The sequence below is a fragment of the Toxotes jaculatrix genome, chromosome 19 (genome assembly GCF_017976425.1).
Source record: "Toxotes jaculatrix isolate fToxJac2 chromosome 19, fToxJac2.pri, whole genome shotgun sequence".
NCBI lineage: Eukaryota > Metazoa > Chordata > Actinopteri > Toxotidae > Toxotes > Toxotes jaculatrix.
In genome coordinates this window covers 8839219-8859685 of record NC_054412.1, presented here as the reverse complement: position 1 = coordinate 8859685, position 20467 = coordinate 8839219, and the positions used below count along the sequence as shown (strand labels likewise).

Sequence of the window (20467 nt, the reverse complement as noted above, 5' to 3'; positions counted from 1 at the left end):
GACACAAATCAAATGCCTCTGAAAGGTCACAGAAGAGAGAGAGTAAGAGAGACAGAGACAGACAGAAGAAAGACAGAAGGACAGACAAAGAGTGAAAGACAGAAAGTCATTTTGCCACTGAGCCAGCTGGCTGTGTTTCAAGTCATTACCCAAGTGCCTCCCTTTTGTTTTTCTTTAGCACTTCTGCTTCCACTGGAAGTAACACTGATTGCACACCCCAGCACATGCACGCACAACACAGAAGGCACAGACTGTGTGGACATATAGAGGCCCATATATTCATCTACAAAAGCCCCCTTTAAATCTCATTTCACCCGGTGAAAGACTTCTTTGAGCCAGTGGTTTATGCATGTCAACGTGTATCCTGAGGTGCCTAAGTGTAGTGACTGATCACTTTCTCTCTCTTGACACACACACACACACACACACACACAAAAAAAAAAAAAAAAAAAAAGAAGTACAAAAAAAACATTTGTGTGCCACAGGTCACGACTTCAGCTACAGAATGCCACTATTCCATGTTTTATTCATTGGTTATTGATAGAAATTAATTCAATATAGAGTTTTCAGTCCTGGCAAAGAATCTCAACTTTGGCTCTTTACCTCCTGTGCACAAACACACACACACACACACACACACACACACACACACACCCTTTAGCTTTGGGCTAACTGTGAAGATACTGAAGACAGTGAAAAAGTGTCTTCAACACATTCCTGAACACACACACGTAACACAGATACCCACTACTTCTCTGACCTGCACACACACACGCAGAGATGCGTATGTGTGGGTGAGTGGGTAGAAAGGCAACAGAAAGGTTAATGGGTTCTGCATCTCATGCACATTGTAATGAGTGATGGAGATTTGCTGGCTCTGGGCTCACTGGAGTGCAGAGAGGATGGGGACAGAGTCTCCCTGGAAACTAAAGTTACAACTGCTGCTTAGAACGTTATGAAGGATAAAAACATTAAACACATGAAGCCTAAATTAGGTATTTTATATTGACAAACAACAGTGACCCTTAAGGGGCTAAGCCATGTTTGTCTTTAGCCCTTTAAAAAACACAATTACAGTAAAGGTCTGTTTTGACAAATTAGGCCCAATTCAACATGCCGAGTCTCATTCTATACTAATTCTCTCTCTGCATGGAAGCGCTCCTTAATAACTATGAAAGCAGGCCAGAACCGCTTATTCCATTTTAATGAGTCCAATAATGACTGCTCATACCTCATAAAGCTGACTACATTAGGTCCACAACTACAAACACAAGGGGAGATAGGGAGGTGAATAGCGGCTGTATTTGTTCTCATGCTAAGCAGCATTTATGTTTGTTTTAAAAAAAAATTGCATTCAAAAGACAATGAAAGGCCAAAGTCAAGCTGTCATGAACAAAATGCTTCCTAAAATTGGCAGATATATACCTGTTCAAACTTTTTGAGGAACTCCTGCAAGCTGAAATTCAAGCCAATCATATTGGAGTGTGTGCTCTGACTCCTCCCACTCCCTCCAGTGCCTACATCTTCTCGAATCTCATACAGGTGAAAGGTTGGTAAGGAGTCGGGACAGATAGGTAAGTCCTCCAGTGGTTATGGTCAAAACCTTCAGGGTCGAGGCTCAGGTCAAAAGTAAATCCAAAATCTGAACAATCTTGAATCCAGAGAAACTCAGCTCTTGAGAAAAATTCAAACACAAGAGGGTCAAATCCAGGTCGCAGTCCCAAAACTGGCGATTTACACACTTCACACCCCCCTTGGCAGCACTTGTGCACGCATGCCGGTGTGTGTGCTCGCCCAATCCCACCACATGTTCGTAGCATCCTCTTTGGACAGGCAGCCAGGCTGAGTGGGGGGTGACAGCTACCCTGCAGTCATGTTACAGAGCTGGGACTGGGATTAACGGGACGACTGGTGCCACTGGAGGTTTGACAAAGTAGCGGCTGGAGGCTGACTGAGAAGTTCCTCTGGCCAGCAATGGGACACTGAAGCCGGGAGGGAAATCCAAAGAATCTTGGGTGGAGGTCTGCAAAGCGGAGATAACGGTTTGTGTCTTGAGGGATGGGCTGGCTGATGCAAACCACCGAGTGGTCGAGGACAGGTCTGGCTCTCTCCTTCAGTTTTGCTATGCTTCCCTTCCTTTACCTCCCCTCTGGGTATGAAGGAAGCTGTTTACACGTTGTCCGGCAGCCCAACCCAGGGCAGGGCTGGGGTGTTTGTTCTCAATTGCTCAGATAAAAAGCACTTTATTCCTGCCAGTCACATAACCCTACACACTTCAAGAGGAAAGACGGCGGCACAAAGAGGCACATGGTTTGCCCTCTCATTCCCCTGAGTAAAGGTAACACGGGCTCAAAGAGACAGAGTCACCTCAGTGTCTGCCTTCCTACCCTAACCTCACGTCTCCAGCCCCGGTCTGGTCTCGCTCCATCACACCCTCCTAATCACCGCCATGACTGGGCCACTTAGCCAAAGAATGCCTTCTTCTTTTTTCTGGAGCCACGTGTTGGCAGGGAGCTGCCTCGAGGCTCAGCGTCTCGATCCTGGGTAGCAAAAGTCTGCTTTGCTGGTCTCTCTGAGTCGGAGCTCTGCTGATTATCTCTTTTCCTCCTGAGAAGGAAGATAGGTTGATCTGTTTGGCATCGTGCTCTTGCCCCCCTCCTGAGACACGGAAACTTCTTAAAAAGTTGTGTTTCTTCTTTGGCTTTTTGTTCCCTCGGGGGTCACACAAATACCCAGGCTGGCGTCCCCATCCCTCTCTCTTCTTCTTCTGTTGCTCTCGTTCTCTCTGGCCACTAGCCCCACTCTTTCACACAGCTGTTTATTATTTTAATCAGTATCCTCCCTTTCCCCTCCTCTCTCTACCTCTCTTTCTCTCTCTCTCCCCCCTAGACTAACTCAACACACTACACACCCACTTCCTGTGGCCTGTGCGGGCAGAGAGCATGGTAGAAACAGGAGAGTTTCAGAGAAAAGTAACATTTAGATGGAATTTAAATAAGGATCAGTTATCAGTATGAACAAAACTAAGATAACAAAGGCTGCAAGACGGAAATGATGAAAGTGAGTGGGTACAGTGCTAGAGCAACATGAGAGAAACTGAGGAATAAAAAAGGAAAAGGCTGTTTGGGAGGGTCGAAAGAAGGAAAGTGAGGGCAGTGGGCAAAGCATGCAGAGTTTCACCGGTGCAACCTTTAACCTATCTAGCTCAAGGAGTGATGAAAACATGAGGCTATTGTGTTAAAAGAATGGAAAAAAGAAACTGATGGGAGTTTGGGATGTTGAGGTGGTTGGGTGTCAGGACAGGACAGGACATATATATAAATATGTATATAATCTGCTGCAAAGAGAGCCTTATTCCTGCACTTTAATCAATGAAACACATTTAGCCCTGAAAGCTCTTATTCAAGTTTCAACTCTTAGAACTACTGATGCTCGTTACAATTCAGATTCCTACAGAAGAGTGCAGGGAGAAGCTCTGAAATTCATACCATGAAACAAAGGCTATGTGCTTTGAAGTCTATAAATGGTGGGTTATCACATGTTTGGGGAGGCTTGGGTACAAGGCTGTGGTCTATCGGGCTATGTTAAAGAGGTGCAAACATCAAAATGCATTCCATATATTAAAACTGTATGTGGGATTTCTCTACTTGTGTGTGAGTGTGTGTTGGCATTCTGTACAGCAGGGCAGACATGTGGTGTGCATCAAAGACACGCAGACAGATGGCTGTCAAGTGAGGGGGGGAAAAAAAGCACAATACAATGTTACATATTCATAAGACAAAGTCTTTGAAGTGCGCTTAGCTAATTAAAAATATTTACATACCCAAGGCCCTTAAACAACATTTCTGATGTATGCTGACAAATATATACTGTTTGAGGGCTTTCCAGTGAAGGGTGTTACATTAACTGGTTGGAATTGGCACATTTGAGGAGCGTAACTAATTCAACAATGAGTGGAAACTGAGATTAAAGGGCAAAAAAATGTAGATGAAACAACCATTTGGGAGACACGTTTGACAAGTTTTGATACTTTAACTAAAAACTTCTAAATCCAAGACTGTCATTCACAAAAACAGACACTTATTGGGGGTGCAAACACACACATATATGGAGCTTAAGGCAGGAGACGTGGGGGTTAATGTTGGGCTACATTACTAAACTAAGCGGATTAGGACCATTACAGGGGTAAGAATGTAACGCTTCCAGCCCCTCAGGCAAAAAGGAGTAGAGGAGAGAAAAATAAAGTTGACTGAGCAAGAAGAGAGAGACGTCGACGACAAGAGCTGAGGAGTAACACTCGCACCAAGAGAAGGACAAGGGAAAAAGTAAATAATAAAATACTGAAAAGTCATCAGGGCTGAGCATAAAAACTTCTCAGAAACTCAAAGAATGTGAAGGAGAGTCAAGAGAGACTGAAGGATGAAATAATAATTCTGTCCTCACCATTGTGGCTTTGGTTGCTCTACTTTTCCGGCTGCGGAGGCTACATGCTGCGTCAGTATTGTTGTGACTGACTCAGCCTTCATGGCCTTCAAACCGGACAAAGAACTTTTGTTTACTTAAACCTTTACAGATGTGCACATGAATATTCCTTGATTAACAGTGCATCAAATGACAGCATGCAATGTGGACAGCCTTGCTCAAAGAGCGATGAACCCACAGAGAATTATCACCAACTCTGCAGCTCCTCTGAGCTCTATGGAGAATTTTAGCATCCTATAAATTAGCTCAGTGTTCTGGTTTTTACAGACCACAAGTTTACTGTTTTCTCTCTCATCAGCCTTGTTTCTAGATGAAGAGCAAGAAGGTGTTTTTACTGAAAAAGCTATAAAAAACTATAAAATGTCCTCTACCTGCCCAACACCAAAATCCAGAAAGGCAGCTTTAGCAACTAGCGTCATGTTGACACTGCAAGAACTATGGCTTAAAATTCTCTTATGCTGCATTAATAGCTGTTGGCTAAGATATTTGTCACCACAACTAGGTGATAATATTCCAACACTTCTGATTTTCTGCTCCAAAAATAATTTATTCCTGCATAAATGTGGACATCTTTGAAAAACAGACTGTGTGATGTCTTTGCGTAACATATAATTATGGAAAAAGAGGTGAGGAAGGTTGAGGCAACTAAGTTGCGCAGCTTAAGATCATCATCAATGTACAAGGACTAAAAAGAATGAACCTGCAGAAGCCATTAAGTCATATTAGACATTTTTCTACTTTCTGACTCCTTCCCAACTGCATTTGTCATTGAGCATTTTATTCTTCTAAAAAAGAAGAGACACTATTGAAAGCAAACAATCTGGACAAAAGAAAAAAGACAAAGAAAGAACAAGTATATTGAAACTAAAATATATTTGATCATATCTTCAAACAAATGTAGCTGTAACACTGCCTCCCTATAAACCAGTTTGCCTTTAAAAAAAAAACAGAGATAAGACTGCAAAAAGAGAAAATGTGAAAGAGACAAAGAGCAACAGCAAAAAGTCAGAAGGCAGAAACAAAACAGTTTGCTGTCTCAGATGATGTCAAGAGGGAGCAGAAGCCATACTGTCTCACTAAAGTTGGGTAACCATATCGCAGGATCGCAAACTGAGCAATTGAACACCAGAGTCAACAAAGACAAACATGGCCACAATAAACCCAGATACACAAATACCCCTGGAGCCCAATTTCAACAGCAGACGTCTCTACTCTGTGGTATAGTGCAGTAGCTATTCCCCAGACAGATCATCAAAGATTCATCTATCTAATCCAGGTTCTCTGCCACTACAATGTACAGTGTCTCACAAAAAGCAATGTAGCTGCAGCATTCCACTATAATTCTCAGCCTCTCAAATAGGCCACATCCAGTGAGATCACTTCCTGTGCCCCAGGTTATCACTGACACTCCTCTTCCTGTTGGAAGGGCAGCACCGTTCTGGAGAGATCAGGGCCCTGATGTGTGATATGTGTGTAACTGGCAGACAGTCTTCGTTGCTGCTCACTTGGCAGTATAACAAACGAGTCAAACTCTGGAACAAATCGCAGTGGGAGCGCAGAGATGAAAGAACAGCTCCTGTACATTAAAGGTTTGGCGCTCTGCATTCAAATGTATATATCAAGTGGAGTTTTACTCAAACATTCTTTTCTTTTTTTGTTGTAGAACAGGATCTCAGAGAGGAGAGGGGCCATCACTTACTGCACACGCTTTGCTTTTGTCAACACAAGGTTAGTGCAGCTCACGGTTTAATTGTTAGTTTGGAGGATGAATGGAGAAAAATTGTTGATAGACGAATAGAACAGCATTAACAAAACGGCAATATTCAATAGCATGTCTGAGTCATCAGCACTCGTTTCACACTCTGTATCTCCCAGGAAAAGGGTATCAGATATAAGAAAGTATATGATTTACCTGGGCCATGTACACATATTTACATACATACATTAGCAGACAGGACTCAGTTGTATTCTCAGTTGCAGTCTCAGAGCTCAGAGCTCACACTGACAGGATGACATACTTACATCTGACACAGCCTGTCCAACATGACTCCAGTGAAGACCTTACTAATCTAGTTTCTGTACTGTACGTCCACTCAAGTCCAGATCACAACCAAGATAACACAAACACAAGATAAGAGCTAGCAAACTGCAATGGAAATCAACATGACATAAAGAGCCAAGTCAACGCTATAAATCAAGTCCCCTGAAACTGTGAAGTGCAAACATGCACATTACAAAGCCACTGTCTGACACTCAATTGACACCTGACCTCCAGGGCTGTGACAGAGATACCGTTAGAGAGGACAACTGGAGTCAAAGGTCAGGCAGATCACTAATAACTCATTCCAGGGATCCAATAATGAACCACAAGACCCATCCTTGAAATCATAAGTGAGAAAAAGGACATCCTGAAATTCATATGCAAGCTGCTAAACAGGGAAATTGAAATTGATTAGGAGCACTGCGTGCCGTTGCCCGATAATCAGCTATTGATTCTGGACAGCCTTTTGTGTTTTTGTCTGTCGACAAGACAGTTGGGAGGCACATTACATACATGCATCGCTTCTTGTGAATCCCCTGTGTATAGGTAGGCAATTTAAATCCACCCAGCATTTTCCCTGTTTCTGTTACAGGAAAAAATCCTGGCCGCAAATAGTAACAAAAATGAGCTTTGATTTCATGAAAATGTTAAAGATTAAACATTTAATATTGTTCAACATCAAAACGGAGGTCTCCACTACAACAAGAAATAATTGATTCCTGGACAACAGGCCTTTTTCAGCCAAAACATTTCCACTTCCATTGAATTTTGAGGAAAACTAACCTGCTGAATTGACCGGATTTTAAAACCAGAGGCCTGCTGAGGGTCCTCTGAGTTCTTATCACCCTGCTCTTCACTGGTGCTCAAAGACTTCTGCCCCTCCCCCTTTCCGTTTATCAAGGCTTTCCTCCAGCGGAGCATCTCTCTCACTTTCTCTCCTCTCCTCATAACTATCTGAAGTGCTTAGCCTCCTGGGAACGGAGAATCTTGACCACGGTGGGTGGTCTGTCAGCACGTACTGCAGTACATTACAGTGGGAATAAAAAGAACTCACTGTGACGTGATCGGCTATGAAACTGCTGTCACCTCCAGCACAGGCCCGCATAGCAGTACAATTAGCGCATGAGACCCCCACCCGCTGCGTTTGATGGGGAGGAACAGGGCCTCGAAAGGTTAGGTGCCTGGACCAATTAGCACGCTGCTCTTACGAAGTGCTGTTTCCAGCTGTAGAAGACCACTGTGTGAACAGAAACTCCAAAGGATGGTCCTGTGGAGTTACGGGAACTGATAATGGGCCATCACAAATCATAATTTACACGTCCTTGTTGGAGGGAAAGATAGAAAGACGGAGCGTGATGATAGAAAAACTAAAACACAAACCATTTGTTATACACATATACAAAAAAGTTACACTCAAACACAGAGACACCTTCAAAGAAAACGGCAGGCGTTGTCATCGTAATATAAAGATAGCAGACGGCCATGGTCTGTGGACCGGCCTGGAGCAAGAGACAAGATGAAATTGATGGATGGGAAGAGACAATGATGAAGAAGTACATGCATAAGTGAATGAAGTAGAAAAAGTAATAAAGAAAAATGAAGATAAAGCGAGAAAGACAGCAGTAATATCAGTAAAAGAACAGATGGTATCATCTGAAAGCCCTCAAGAAAGCAAAAGTAAAGATAAATGTGCAGAGAGGCAAAGTTACAAAGGCATGACAGGATTACCTCAGGTTATTTTTCAGTCACTGGAATTGCTTGTTTCGGGACCAGAGAAAACAGATAGACGAATAACCGGTAGCGTGGGAAAGGGTGTATTCAAATCCTCCTCTGCCCCCACCTCCACCAAAAAAACATTCCACTAAAGTTTCTGATAACAACCCCAAAATCCACCTGGTAATCATATACTTTCCAGGGAAGTCACATCAACATCAACATCACTGCTACCACCCACACATCCTCTTTAATATACTCCCTACATCAACTCAATTGCCTCATAGATGTTTAAAAGGAAAAAAAATGGACTGATTCCTGATACATTTGCTTCATAAATATTAATTCTGCCCTGCATTTCACCTCGCAACTTCAAACATTATTCTTGCCTTCAAGCGACAAACCGAAGGAAAACAAAAACACCATTCACAAGGATAACCTTAAAATCTCTGGACACTGTGAACCTGTAAAAACTGACCCACTCCTCACACATTGTTTACAATTGCCTTTTATTGAAGTGCCAGACTTGCTGCTCAGCTCTGGTGTGACATTTACTTTTCCTCTGTCCGCGAGACAATTTATTGAGAGCGCACATCGTTCAATGAAGGGGAAGAGTCTCCCAATTGGAGTGGCCCTGCTGGTTGGGGTCCGGCTTTGAGCGTGCAGAGATGAAATAATCTGACAGCTTCTGTGCAACCTCAAAAAACTGCTCTATCGATCTTACAGATAGCCCAGCTGGGATTTTGAGATGGCGACTGGATGAGTATTAGGGCTTCATTTCGGTTAAAAATCTATAAATAATACACTTTCCGTTGATTGAACATTGTTTGGATCGATGACCACAACCCACATTCCACTCCGCTCTGCGTCAGTCTCAATTTAACAACTGTAAATACTATGTCACTGTAACCGGCCACTCAAACAGTATACAGGGAACAAGCAGCAGTGATTGGTGAAGGATGATGCATGTTTCCATGAACCAAAATCACGCAGCGAGGGTGTGTGTGTGTGTGTGACTGCCTGCGAGCCATAGACGGAGTTCCTGTGCAGCCCCTCAGGGACAAACCACTGGGTGGGACTCACAACAGCGCTGCAGTTCAGGGGAAAGATAAGACCCTGGAGTTTCCACACACATACGACGTTTCTAGAAACCAAAACCTGCACAACAAATTCCTATTTACTCAACTCAAAGAAACAGGACCGTGGCACTGTTTTACTATTTGGGAACATTTTAAAATTCTGGCCAAAAGGATTAAGGTACTCACCATAACTAAAGGAACAAACTGCCCAAATAACTTTAAAAAAAAAAAATTACCTTCTGAACCACTCGGGGACAGATGGATACCAAACCAATCTCACAGCAGTACAGCTTTAATATCCTTGTGCGTTATTGACTTTTTCTGGCCAACATTTTAGGATATATATTCTTAATTACACATATAACAGAAAATTTGATTCTCTCAAATCCTTTGCAGGCCTGAGATGCCCAAGGACATGCTCAACAAAAATGATTCGGACAGCTTGATTCCTACCGGTTCAGAAACACAAAGGACATTTCAGATGGATTAAACAAGCAACCAAAGTTTTGATTAAAAGAGGACAAAAGGTCAAGAGGAGGAAGAGGCAGCGCGGAGACGTGATTGTTAAAACAATTTCAGCCAAGTCGCACAGCGGCTGCTTGGCCTGACAGCAAAGATGTTCATAAGAATCAAAACAGCTGGCAAATCCCCGGTGGTCACTGAGTCAATGTCCAATAAAGTGCAGCTGAAAAAAGGAGTAAGATCCACGAGAGCACAGTACAATAATGCACACAGTATATCATGCTGGCAGCACAGGTCAAGTGCTCCTTGAAAATATCAGCTTTTAAACCTCTAAAAAAGGTTTATTTTGCATAGCTGCTCAGACAGGGTTGTAAAGGTTTGTTGTTCACCAGAACATGCCACATTTTCCCTTCCTTTCCAATGCTTTGCTGTGATTACTTCCTCGGTTTATAAGTCAAACCTCGGGGAGATTCAAACACAAACACAAAGAATTCTTTGCAAAACACTATTAGACCCATGCCAGGGTGCCAGATAAAAACAAAGCCAGCGGTGTTCAGAGAATACACAATAAGACAGGATAGGAGGCACTGAGGAGGAAGCAGTGACACTGACACTGTGGGTGCGAAGTGTATATGAGTTCTTTTTTATTGCAGTGCAGTTTTCTGGTTATACAGCCTATGTGCTCCCTCCACTCCCCTGCTTCTCAATCCTACCCCTCATATAAACTTTTCATCTTTTCTCTTAGTCATATTCATCTTCCTCCACTGCTCTTGTTAACTCCAACTCCTCTTTCTTCCCCTCTCCCTCCTCCTCTATCTCTCGCTTTCAGCTCTTCTCTATTTCATCCCACTCATCTTTTTTTTCCCCCTCTCGTCTCCTCCTCCCAGTTAGTTTATTGCCCAGGGAAGGTGAGTGAGATATCTAACCTCCACAGGTCGTCCTCCCTCTGAGTATATCCATCCTCCCATCACCACTACAACTGGCTGATGGTTGGCTTATTACTTCCTGGAATGTTTACTGTAGGAGCTCGGCCTTATAGCATGGCGGTGTTTTCTGTTGTGCTGTGCTAAATTACTTCACCCATCACTCACGCACGACTCCGGCTGGAGTCTGTCTTCATTTGTTCCACTTCCTTTCCCATCTACTGCTTCCCTCAACAGGAAAAACCTGAACAAGTGAGTGGAGAAACATAACTTCCAAAACTTATGTCACTGTCTTAACATTCACTGCATGTCACTATTTCAGACCACAACTTTAAAGATATTTGCCACTCCTGAGTGAAATTACTCATTTTATGGTGCATAATCTCCTGCGCTCTGTTATCTAGTGTACCCATCAGATTTAGAATAGATATGGCTCCATGTTGTCTCAGCAGGAGCGCATTTTTAGTCCGGTCTAAACTGCTTCAATTGTCATGTACATGCCCAGAGTTTAATATTCAGTCTCCCACTGTGAATCCATTACAAGTTTTGATGAATATCATCAGCGTACGACACCGTTCGACTCCCTGAAGATGGTTTGCACAGTGCAACAACTTTGCGCACAATGCGGACTCTGGCAATCAATTTCCTTTCATTGGATGAGCACTGAGCTGCTTTTTTCACTCTGCTGGGCATAAGGTGAAAATAAGAAAATTGAAAGGCGAGAGTGTGTCCTGTTACCCCTATGGTTTCTCTCTCAAAGCTCTTCATCTCTAGAGATCCATGTCTCCTTTTAATCAGTGACAAAAGCAATGTTCTCTGGTCTTCGGCATAAAAATCCTATCCTTAAATGAGTCACCTTTGCCCGTTTTTCTCCCTTCCCACTAACACCGATCTTGGTTGTTCCCTGTTGACTTTCACCCAGACAGACCACAGGGGAATAACGTCAGCTTAGGTAATATTCTGTGTCTTCGTGGCCTCATCAGGTTTCTCTCCAGGGATCAGATCCCGCTCTATAATTGTAAACCCTGAAGTCAAGACAGCAAACTCCTCCAAACTTGCCTGTGCTACTACTCCCTCCAGAGGAGGAAAAGGAACCAGATGAAAGATCTTTTTTTTTTTTTTCCCCCATTTTTCAGCCTGCACACCTCCACTGGAGTTTGAGAGGAGTCAGCCGCCAACACTAGCTGCCTCGAGGCTCTGCTGTCATTAGCAGCATTCAGCAGTTTTCCTGAGCTCTCAAACAACCAAAAATATTTTTCACATTATGTGTTCAAAACTTAAATATGGGAAAGGAGCTCTAAAGCGGTTAGTTTTACTGGCTGTCCAGTTACTGAGATACTGTATGTCCTACTTAGCAAATGCAATATTATCTCAACAGTCCTTACTGGTTAGAGCAGGTTCAACAGCTTCTTTTTGTCTGACTGAGATACAGGGTGACACTGATGTTATGAAATGGAGATTTCATGCAGCGATATCTGTCTGCAGTTGATATGCTTTCCCGATTCACCCAACTCTTAACATTAAATTATTCATTGCACTAATTAGCTACACAGTTGACTCCACATACAACCTTTTCCCTGCTACTAATTAGATGTATTCTGTGAGACGTTTACTGAGGCGCACAAATGGAGTTGTGAAGATTCACTGAGCTGGAATAACTCCTCGCATCATTTTGGTGTCCTGTTTGATGCCCCCCAAAAAACGTAACCATCTATGTACGCTAATCAAGGAGATGAAAAACAAGAGGCAGTGATGTGGCCCACTGCAAGTCATTAAGGCAAACAGAGATTATTTAAGGGCTACCTTCCAAGAAAAGAGAGGCTGTGACAAGGTATCATTAATCTGACAAACAATCAGTTTTTAGAGCCCATTAACTCTGTGGGATGTAACAGCTGAAACAACAAGGTGCTATTACAACGAAATATCAATGTGACAACAGCAGTGACATACTGTAGACAGGCACTAAGTATCATGCTTGTGATGCCAGACAGTCTGCCTCGCTATGTTATCTTTTTATGGCTCTACTGGTTGTCTCTTGGTTTGGCATGTGTATGTTTTTTTTTTTTTGGGGAAGTATAGAAATTGAAAGTCATTTATCTCTGCTGCTCTCTGAACTCACATTATAAAATATATAGGAATCACACACCATTTTGCACACTGCCATCATTCCTTTCAATGACATAACACCCCCAACACATGCACACGCCCTCACAGATAGTTTATCATGCACTGTAGAGATGGGACAGTGGGTGTTATCACTTTTCACGATAAAAATCACTCACTTTCCTGTGGAGACAGGGTCACTCTAGGACAAGCGAGGGTATAGATCCACACACATAACAGATGTCAAATCAACACGGGAACATCAATACGTTCAGCACCCGAATCATTCAAATGAACAGCAGTGACGCAAAATGCATCTTTTCTGGGAGAATGTCATCTGTCATCTGTTAGATGAGTGTCTTCACAGCCATTTTTCATTGTTGAAAAATGGCTGTGAAGAAAAACGACTTATTTTATTTTCCAAAATTCGGCACATTTCCTCTTGAAACATAATGCTTGGGCTACGACGGATCATGAAGTGGTGACTGCTCAGGAAGCTTAGCCCATCTTTAAATGCAGATTCTTTAAAAATAAATTGGAGACATCTGGATATGACCATGGAGGTTTAGGGAAACAGGATTTGTTTGTGACTTCGAGATCAAAACCTTCCACTCTATCTCAAGGACTATGACTGTGTATAACAATTGGCCATGAGGTGCACTATAAATCTTATTTCATTCTTACCACTAATTTCAGATGTTTTTCGTAAGATTACATGCCTGATCAGCACATATTTGTCCAGTAGCCATTAAGGGCTTTTTTGAACCAGTTAAAAAAAACTGGCAGGCTGTAAATGAGACCTCTTGGGGCCACAAACTGTTTGACAGGGCCAGTTATAAAGGATTTGCCTCTTCTGTGTATTGGCCCACAAAGATTGATGCTGTCCAATTAATCTGTCCTGATGTTACACGCCTTTTAATCAGAAGTCACACACCCCTTTGATCAATCAGCGAGGAAAGTTTGCTCCTTCCTTGTCTCAACAAAGTTTGTCCGGATCAGCTCATATTATTGTAAGACAACTCTGACAAACAAACAGACTGAAAAGAACTACAGCATAATCCCCTCCAACTCTGTTGTTTCTGTATGCATTACACTAACACAACCCCACTGTGTAAGTCAGGGCAAATGCAATCCGCTTTCAATCAAATGTATGAGGAGAGGACATGGTGACACAGCTTTGAACTCGCACTCAAAAGTACACCAGAGGGTTATTCAAATGAATCTGGAAGAGGGACAGGGAAGGTGGGGAGGGAGAGCGAGAGAGAGACGTAAAGATCAGAGAGGCAGTGTGTGGCCTGAAAAGACTGACATTTCCTTTTCGTCTTGGTTCGCACAGAGGGAAATCGTTTTCTGCCTGCACAAAAATATACTCACCCCCCAATTTGATCTGTCTGCGCCTTTTCTCTTCCTCAGACTTTCTGACTGATCAAACAAAAGCCGTGCTCCCAAGAGCGGTGTCGTGAGACGAGTTAGATTCTTCAGAGCAAAGAAAACTCAATTAGTGTAATTAGACGGATAGACACAAACAATGTGTGTGCCAAAGCAAGACTGAGAGAGGTGTACTAAAACAAAAAAAAGAAAAAAAAGAAAAAAAAGGTATTTGTGTGTACATATGTGTGTGTGTGTGTGTGTGTGTGTGTGTGAGCTTCGATTTCTGGTAATGTGATTGCATGAGCGCAATGTGTGATGTGTGTGATGCTCAAAAGAAGTAAATGAACAAACAACAGCTGCTTCCATCACCGAGGAGCAGGAGCACGAGGAGTGGGAGGAAAATGAGAGAGATGAGGAGAAAAGGAAAGGAGCGGTGCTTGTGCTCATCTGGGCCTCTGTGGTGCCTGCCATGGCTCAGTACCTCAAATGAAGATGAGACGGGGGTAGGTAGGGCGAGAACGGTGGCAAACAGACACACAGACTGGGCCAGCCCCGTGGAGGCTACAGCACGCACTCCTCAAACAGCTCTGAAGGAGGAACAAATGTTACGTAACTATGCCTTGTGACTTCAAAGCCGCAGATGGATGCAAATATACGTGTTAAACATTTTTCTGCGTGCCTGGGAGATCTGTGTGAGCCATGTTGGGTCAGGAGATGAGCCAGTGACACGGCAAAGTGAGACTGTTTGTCTGGGAATCTGAACCGTCAGAAATGTAAAACGTCACAAACGTCACAGGCTTTGAAACTCTGATACTCAGCCAATTACAGTAGATAAAATGGTAACAAGATAAAGTTATAAAAATGAGAGACATATGCTGCATCTGCTGAGTCTAACTAAAATAATATCTGACTCACTGTCCTTCCAGTGTCTTCAAATTTCCTTTTATTAGGAAAAATAGCAGTAACATGCTTCATGTCCACATTACTGACCATTACTCATCACTTTGAGACGTTGGTCTTGGTCAGTTTCCCAGAAGCAGGGAATAATCCACTAATAGATGCAGCAGCAGGAACTTTAAGATCGTTATTGCATCTGAACTAAGTATTGATTTTGTGTTATTGTTGGCCTGTCAAACAGCCTCAGAAAGTCGACAAAAATCAAATGTGCCAGTCACTACTGAAATCTGAAGGGCCAGACATTTAGGATTAGGAATCATCTTAAAGAAAAAACAATCATTCAACGAGATATAAAAGGTACAGAATCCCTTGGACTTCTGACATCAGGCCTATTTTTTCAAACCTCTTACATCCATTAGCTTTACCTGCATTTTCAAACTGGTTTCACATTAATGCAGTCACGTCTCCTCATTAACAAGCAGGAACACACTGTACAACAAGCTCTGTTACCGAGCAACCCGGCTCACAGTTTCCACTCACTTTCCCTCCTTACATTCACCCTGCCATTCATCAAGTTCATTGCTCCGAAAGATGCACACTTTTTTTTTACAGCATAACAAAAACTACATTGCGGCTGTTTTTTTACAAACTGCAAGAAAACTGGGAATGCAGCTACGAGCGAATGAAAACATTTCAACATGAACTGAATTAAAGAAAAAGGTGAAGTATTAGCTACAGGCACCAGCGGAGCTGCACAGTAATAATAAATAAAGCTCCTCAAGCAATGCTTATTATAGTAACACTGAACCGAGTGACTTATTGTAATGTGAAAGGGTTGCTAGTAGTGCCAATACAGCTGAGAACCAACACCCGGTCTACAAAGCATTTCAGTTTTCAAAACCATGGGCAGACGCCTCCATGCAGAACAGAACAGTTTTTCTTAGAGTTGGATGACCAACATGGGGTTAAAATATGAGTTCATTTTGGACTTGCACTCCACGAGCAGTAAAGACTCTAAAGGGAAATCTGTGTTGCTCTGGTGCTGCTGCATGCATAAGTAATGTTGGGTAAGTGCTTGCTAACATGTTAAGAACTTGTTAAGTTAATACATTATTTCAAGAATTGTTGCTCTGAGTTTGTTTTGGAGTCTACGTTCTGCACCCTGGTGGTCAAAATCCCTCCATGCAGCTTTAAATACCCGACAGTCCAAAGTTTAGGTTTTCTACTATTAAATAAGCGTTTCAGATATGTCATAATTTGAGCTGGTAGCTGTGCAGTAAAGTCAGATAAGGATTAAGACAAACAGATAAAAAGTGATATACATAGAAAAGAGGGGGTTGATATCACTATATCACTGTTCGCTCGGATGTTCTTTTTGTGATGAGTATTCACAAGCACACATGCATGGATGCACACACACTCACATTTATACTGTCTTCTTTTTAATCTGTAAGTGGTGCCTTTGATCTGCCTCGATGAGGAAACGCATATTCAAAAGCAGCAAGAGCGAGAGATGAAAGGCCTGTCCAATTATGGTGAACTAAAGCGATCTCTGAAATATGCAGTTCTTCATAAATACTTGTACACATTAGTCTCATATGCTGCAAAAAGTCCATACGCCAACTTGTTTACAGCTTCGCAGAGGTTAGAAATCATTATGAAAATGTAAATTAATCCTGTTAATCATTCAAATAGAGAGAAGACATAGTCTGACACATCGTTAAGACAGAACATTTTAACGGCAAAAAAAGCAACACATATCTGCTGGTAGTTATAAATATATACATATATATGTATATGTTATACTGCTCATCATCACAGCTGCTATAATCCTCTACTTACTCTCTAATCTCCTTGGTTACGCTCAAACTTATCTACCATCCCACCGTACAATAAATTACCAGCACACTTAGTGATACAAACCTCAGAGCTTCCTACAAAAACTGAACGAAGACAAACAGCTGATGTACACGTTTAAATTTACTGTCTATAGATAACTTTATATTGTTTGTATGGCATCAATTTTATGCTTGATTTGAATGGATTGTTCATCGTTTGAATGGATTTTCTGGATTACTTGTTAGCTTGTCATCAATTTCATGGTTTGTTTCAAAGGCTTGTCTAATCACAGAGGTCTGCTGAGCTGTGACACCGAGATGCTTTAAATAGAGCAAAAGCTGCCTTCCCAACAAAAACTGACACTGCTGCGTTTTCAAAGGACTTTCTGTATTTGGTAATCCCAAAATGAAACGGCAAGTGACCAGTAACGCATAAGAAATTGTTTTAATGGCAGTGATTTCATAACTTTGACCTGGTGATGGTGCAAAACAAACAATTAAGGGTTCACCAAAGTTAGTCCATGAATATCAGTACCAAATTTCCTTCCAATCCATGTAGTATTTGTGGAAATATTTCACCACAAATGTACAATTCATGATGGTGTTAGAAGAAGTGTCAGCGCTGCTAGAGTGGCTAAAACCACACACTAAACTTAAACTGCTCGATCGGCGGGTGGTGGTTACAATCAAGTCATCAGCTCATCTCCTGAGTGAGTCAACCAGTGGGAAAAACTCCATAAATGAAATAACCTTTCATGTCATATCATCACCTTTCATGTCATACATCATTTCTTACAGCGATGATATGCTCTTTAATGTAGAACATGCATTTGAGGAAATGCATCAGAATATTAAATGCAGATCCTTTTAAGTGGCAGTAATATCCGCCTGGGGTAAGTGTGAGATGACCGCTAAGATCCATTTTCATGCCTACGATTTGCATCTATTTAGTGCTTGTGGGTATGAGTGGTGTCAGCAGCTGCTCACCTTTTGATACCCAGTTAACGCTCCTCTAACCCGCTGTACCTTTAGCTGCTGCATTAAGGGGAAGAACTGAAACGAGCAGGACTGATTCAAACCAAAAAAAAAAATTTCATTTTTGTTTGCACACATGAGAGATTCAGTAGTCTGCAACAGACGGTTGGAGACAACAGATGCCAGCCAAAGGCAAGAGGGGAACTGATAACTTTATTGTGCCAACACAATATATTCTGTAAGAAAGAAAGAAAACAACAACACGCTGACAGTATTAAGCTCTGAGACTGCAGTGTCAGCAACACGAGACCTTTAAAATTCATTTTATCACTACATAATAAGGGAGGTAGAAGGTATAGAGAATGAGAAAGGCAGAGATTATGAGGCGATTAATAATTTGTGGGAGTCTGTTAGAATATCTTCCCACAATCTACTTTTGCTGAGCAAACAGAAGTGTTTAAATCTACACACAATAAATTCAAAACATGACATGTAAATTAAAACTCGTGGCATAGAGGTTCTGTAGTGCCTGTCTGAGTAATTGCAATTAGAGAGGTTTGTCCTCGTGGTTCCACAGTGGATGCTGTTCTTAACGCACTGTAACAACCATAAAGGGTCAGTCTGTTTGTGGCCAGGACAGGTTCCTGCAACAAACAGCAGCACAACTCCTTGTGAAACTGTGTACTGTACATTAGCATATGCATGTTTCTGACAGGCAGTGATTAAAAAAAAAAAAAAATACTAATACAGTTCCCCCCTTTTAATGAAGCCTGAACTGCTGAGCTGTCCTCCCTGATGATAGCAGCCTCTGTAATTGAACCCAGTATGTGGCTGAGATCCTATTTTTCCAGGCTAAAAATAATGAAATAATAACATGCTTTGAAGAATCCAGGACGTCCTGGTGATAGATGTTTACCATCGCAAGTTTTCCAAACACACACTTTTTAAAAATGTATCCTCTGTGTGATGGCCTTGGCCGAGTCAGCTTAAAACAGAAAGAACGGTGTGAGTGAAAAGATACGAAGCAAAAAACAACTGGGTTAACATCGACATCGAGGCTATCTCCACTCAACAATCTGATTGGGTGAAACTTCAAAAAAGACCATTACCTGATTATATTTTTATAACTGAATTTAAGGTTCCAACTCTGCACTTATTTTTTCCATTATTCTCCACCCCCCCCACCAAAACTGTCATCAAAACCACTTGGAGTCTGACAGCGGGATGTGATTTACGCCTCGTGCCTCTCTGTTAGTCCACTTAACCCTGACTGGGAGAGTTGTGATGCAGTAATTGGCTTGACTTAAAGCCCAATCTCTAAATCATGTTGCAAGCAAAGACACACACGTGCATTGTCTTCACAGACCATGTAACATTCATTTTTCCACTTGATGCGGCATTCTTTTGACACATTAGGTTGCTTCAAGGTTTGAAAATTGATGCGACAGCTGCCCATACTGACAGCTCCACCTCGATCTCACATACACACATACACACACACACACACACACACAAGCCAACAACAAACATACAAAGACATTTCACACAGGGTGAATGTGTTAAATGCAATGGTCCGGAGTAATGCATCAGTACTACAGAGCTTCTCTTCCAAGTTAGCCAGTATTGATTCAAACTCAAAAGAGCTGCTCTAAAAGCTTTAAGAGTGAGGCAGTGAGGCTCATGTCTCTCAACTAGTTTACCGTATCCTGTTCACTTGTTTTTTTTTTTTTTATAGTTTTTACACAGCTTTTATATATATTGTCATCCTGCAAAGGCAAAGATTCAGCACTGCACCGCATTCGGTCAAATTATAAGTTCCCATTTCTACCTATAGACACATATTTTGGACAAAAACATACTGACAGGACAGAAAATAATATTCTAAAATGTTCAAAAACTAAAGTGCTAAGTAGTGTCTAATCTATGCAATGTAATTGTTAGTCGAACTGATGTTGGCTGGGTTGACATTTAGATACTAATAACAAAGCATGCTAGTTAGCTATGACCTCTGCATTGCCTTACACCAGAGAAGATTAAAATATGAAAAGCAAATGAGATTAAAAGAAGAGGGAGCTGTACAGGGTAAAGTCAAACAGATGTGACCCACAACTTCTCTTTCAATCATAAGGCACAAAACTTTTTTTTTCCATTCATACCAAAGTTTATGTGAGCAAAATTATTTTTTGTGCAGCAACTATTTAAACAGAGAGAGGGTAGGTGAGGCAAAACAACTGCAGTGTTAATTACACCACTGGCTGAAAAGCATATTAAGGTGAGTCTTGAGGGATTCAGAGATGAAGAGTGGGAAGTGGAAAAGTACAGAGAGTTATACTGTAGAATTGTTCCTGCAAAGACAACATTAAATCGGTTTAGGCTGTGGGAGCAGTTTATGTCTAAGGGAACATTTCTCCTTCAATTTGTAGATTTTACTCAGATGACCCCTTCATCAAGTAGAAGTGTGTCTCTACTGTTATCGACCCAGATGTGACTTTGGACCACAGTACATCCTCAGGGTCAAAGGAAGGTTGGTGTTCATGTCACAGCACTGTGGTGCAGACACAGGGCATATGCCACTCTCGTACT

General features: G+C 41.9%; 1 protein-coding gene across 8 annotated transcripts in view; it reads right to left on the bottom strand.

Moving 5' to 3' along the window:
* The window catches only part of utrn (utrophin), a 168661-nt gene that overhangs the window by 69345 nt on the left and 78849 nt on the right, over positions 1-20467 (bottom strand). The window contains exon 1 of one of the 8 annotated variants that reach the window (XM_041064686.1): positions 1426-2770. The exons of the other annotated variants lie outside the window; for them this stretch is intronic. Coding sequence (XP_040920620.1) covers positions 1426-1476 — 51 coding nt within the window. The 5' untranslated portion in view covers positions 1477-2770. Of the gene's footprint in view, positions 1-1425; positions 2771-20467 lie in introns of those variants that run through there. 8 annotated transcript variants of the gene reach the window in all.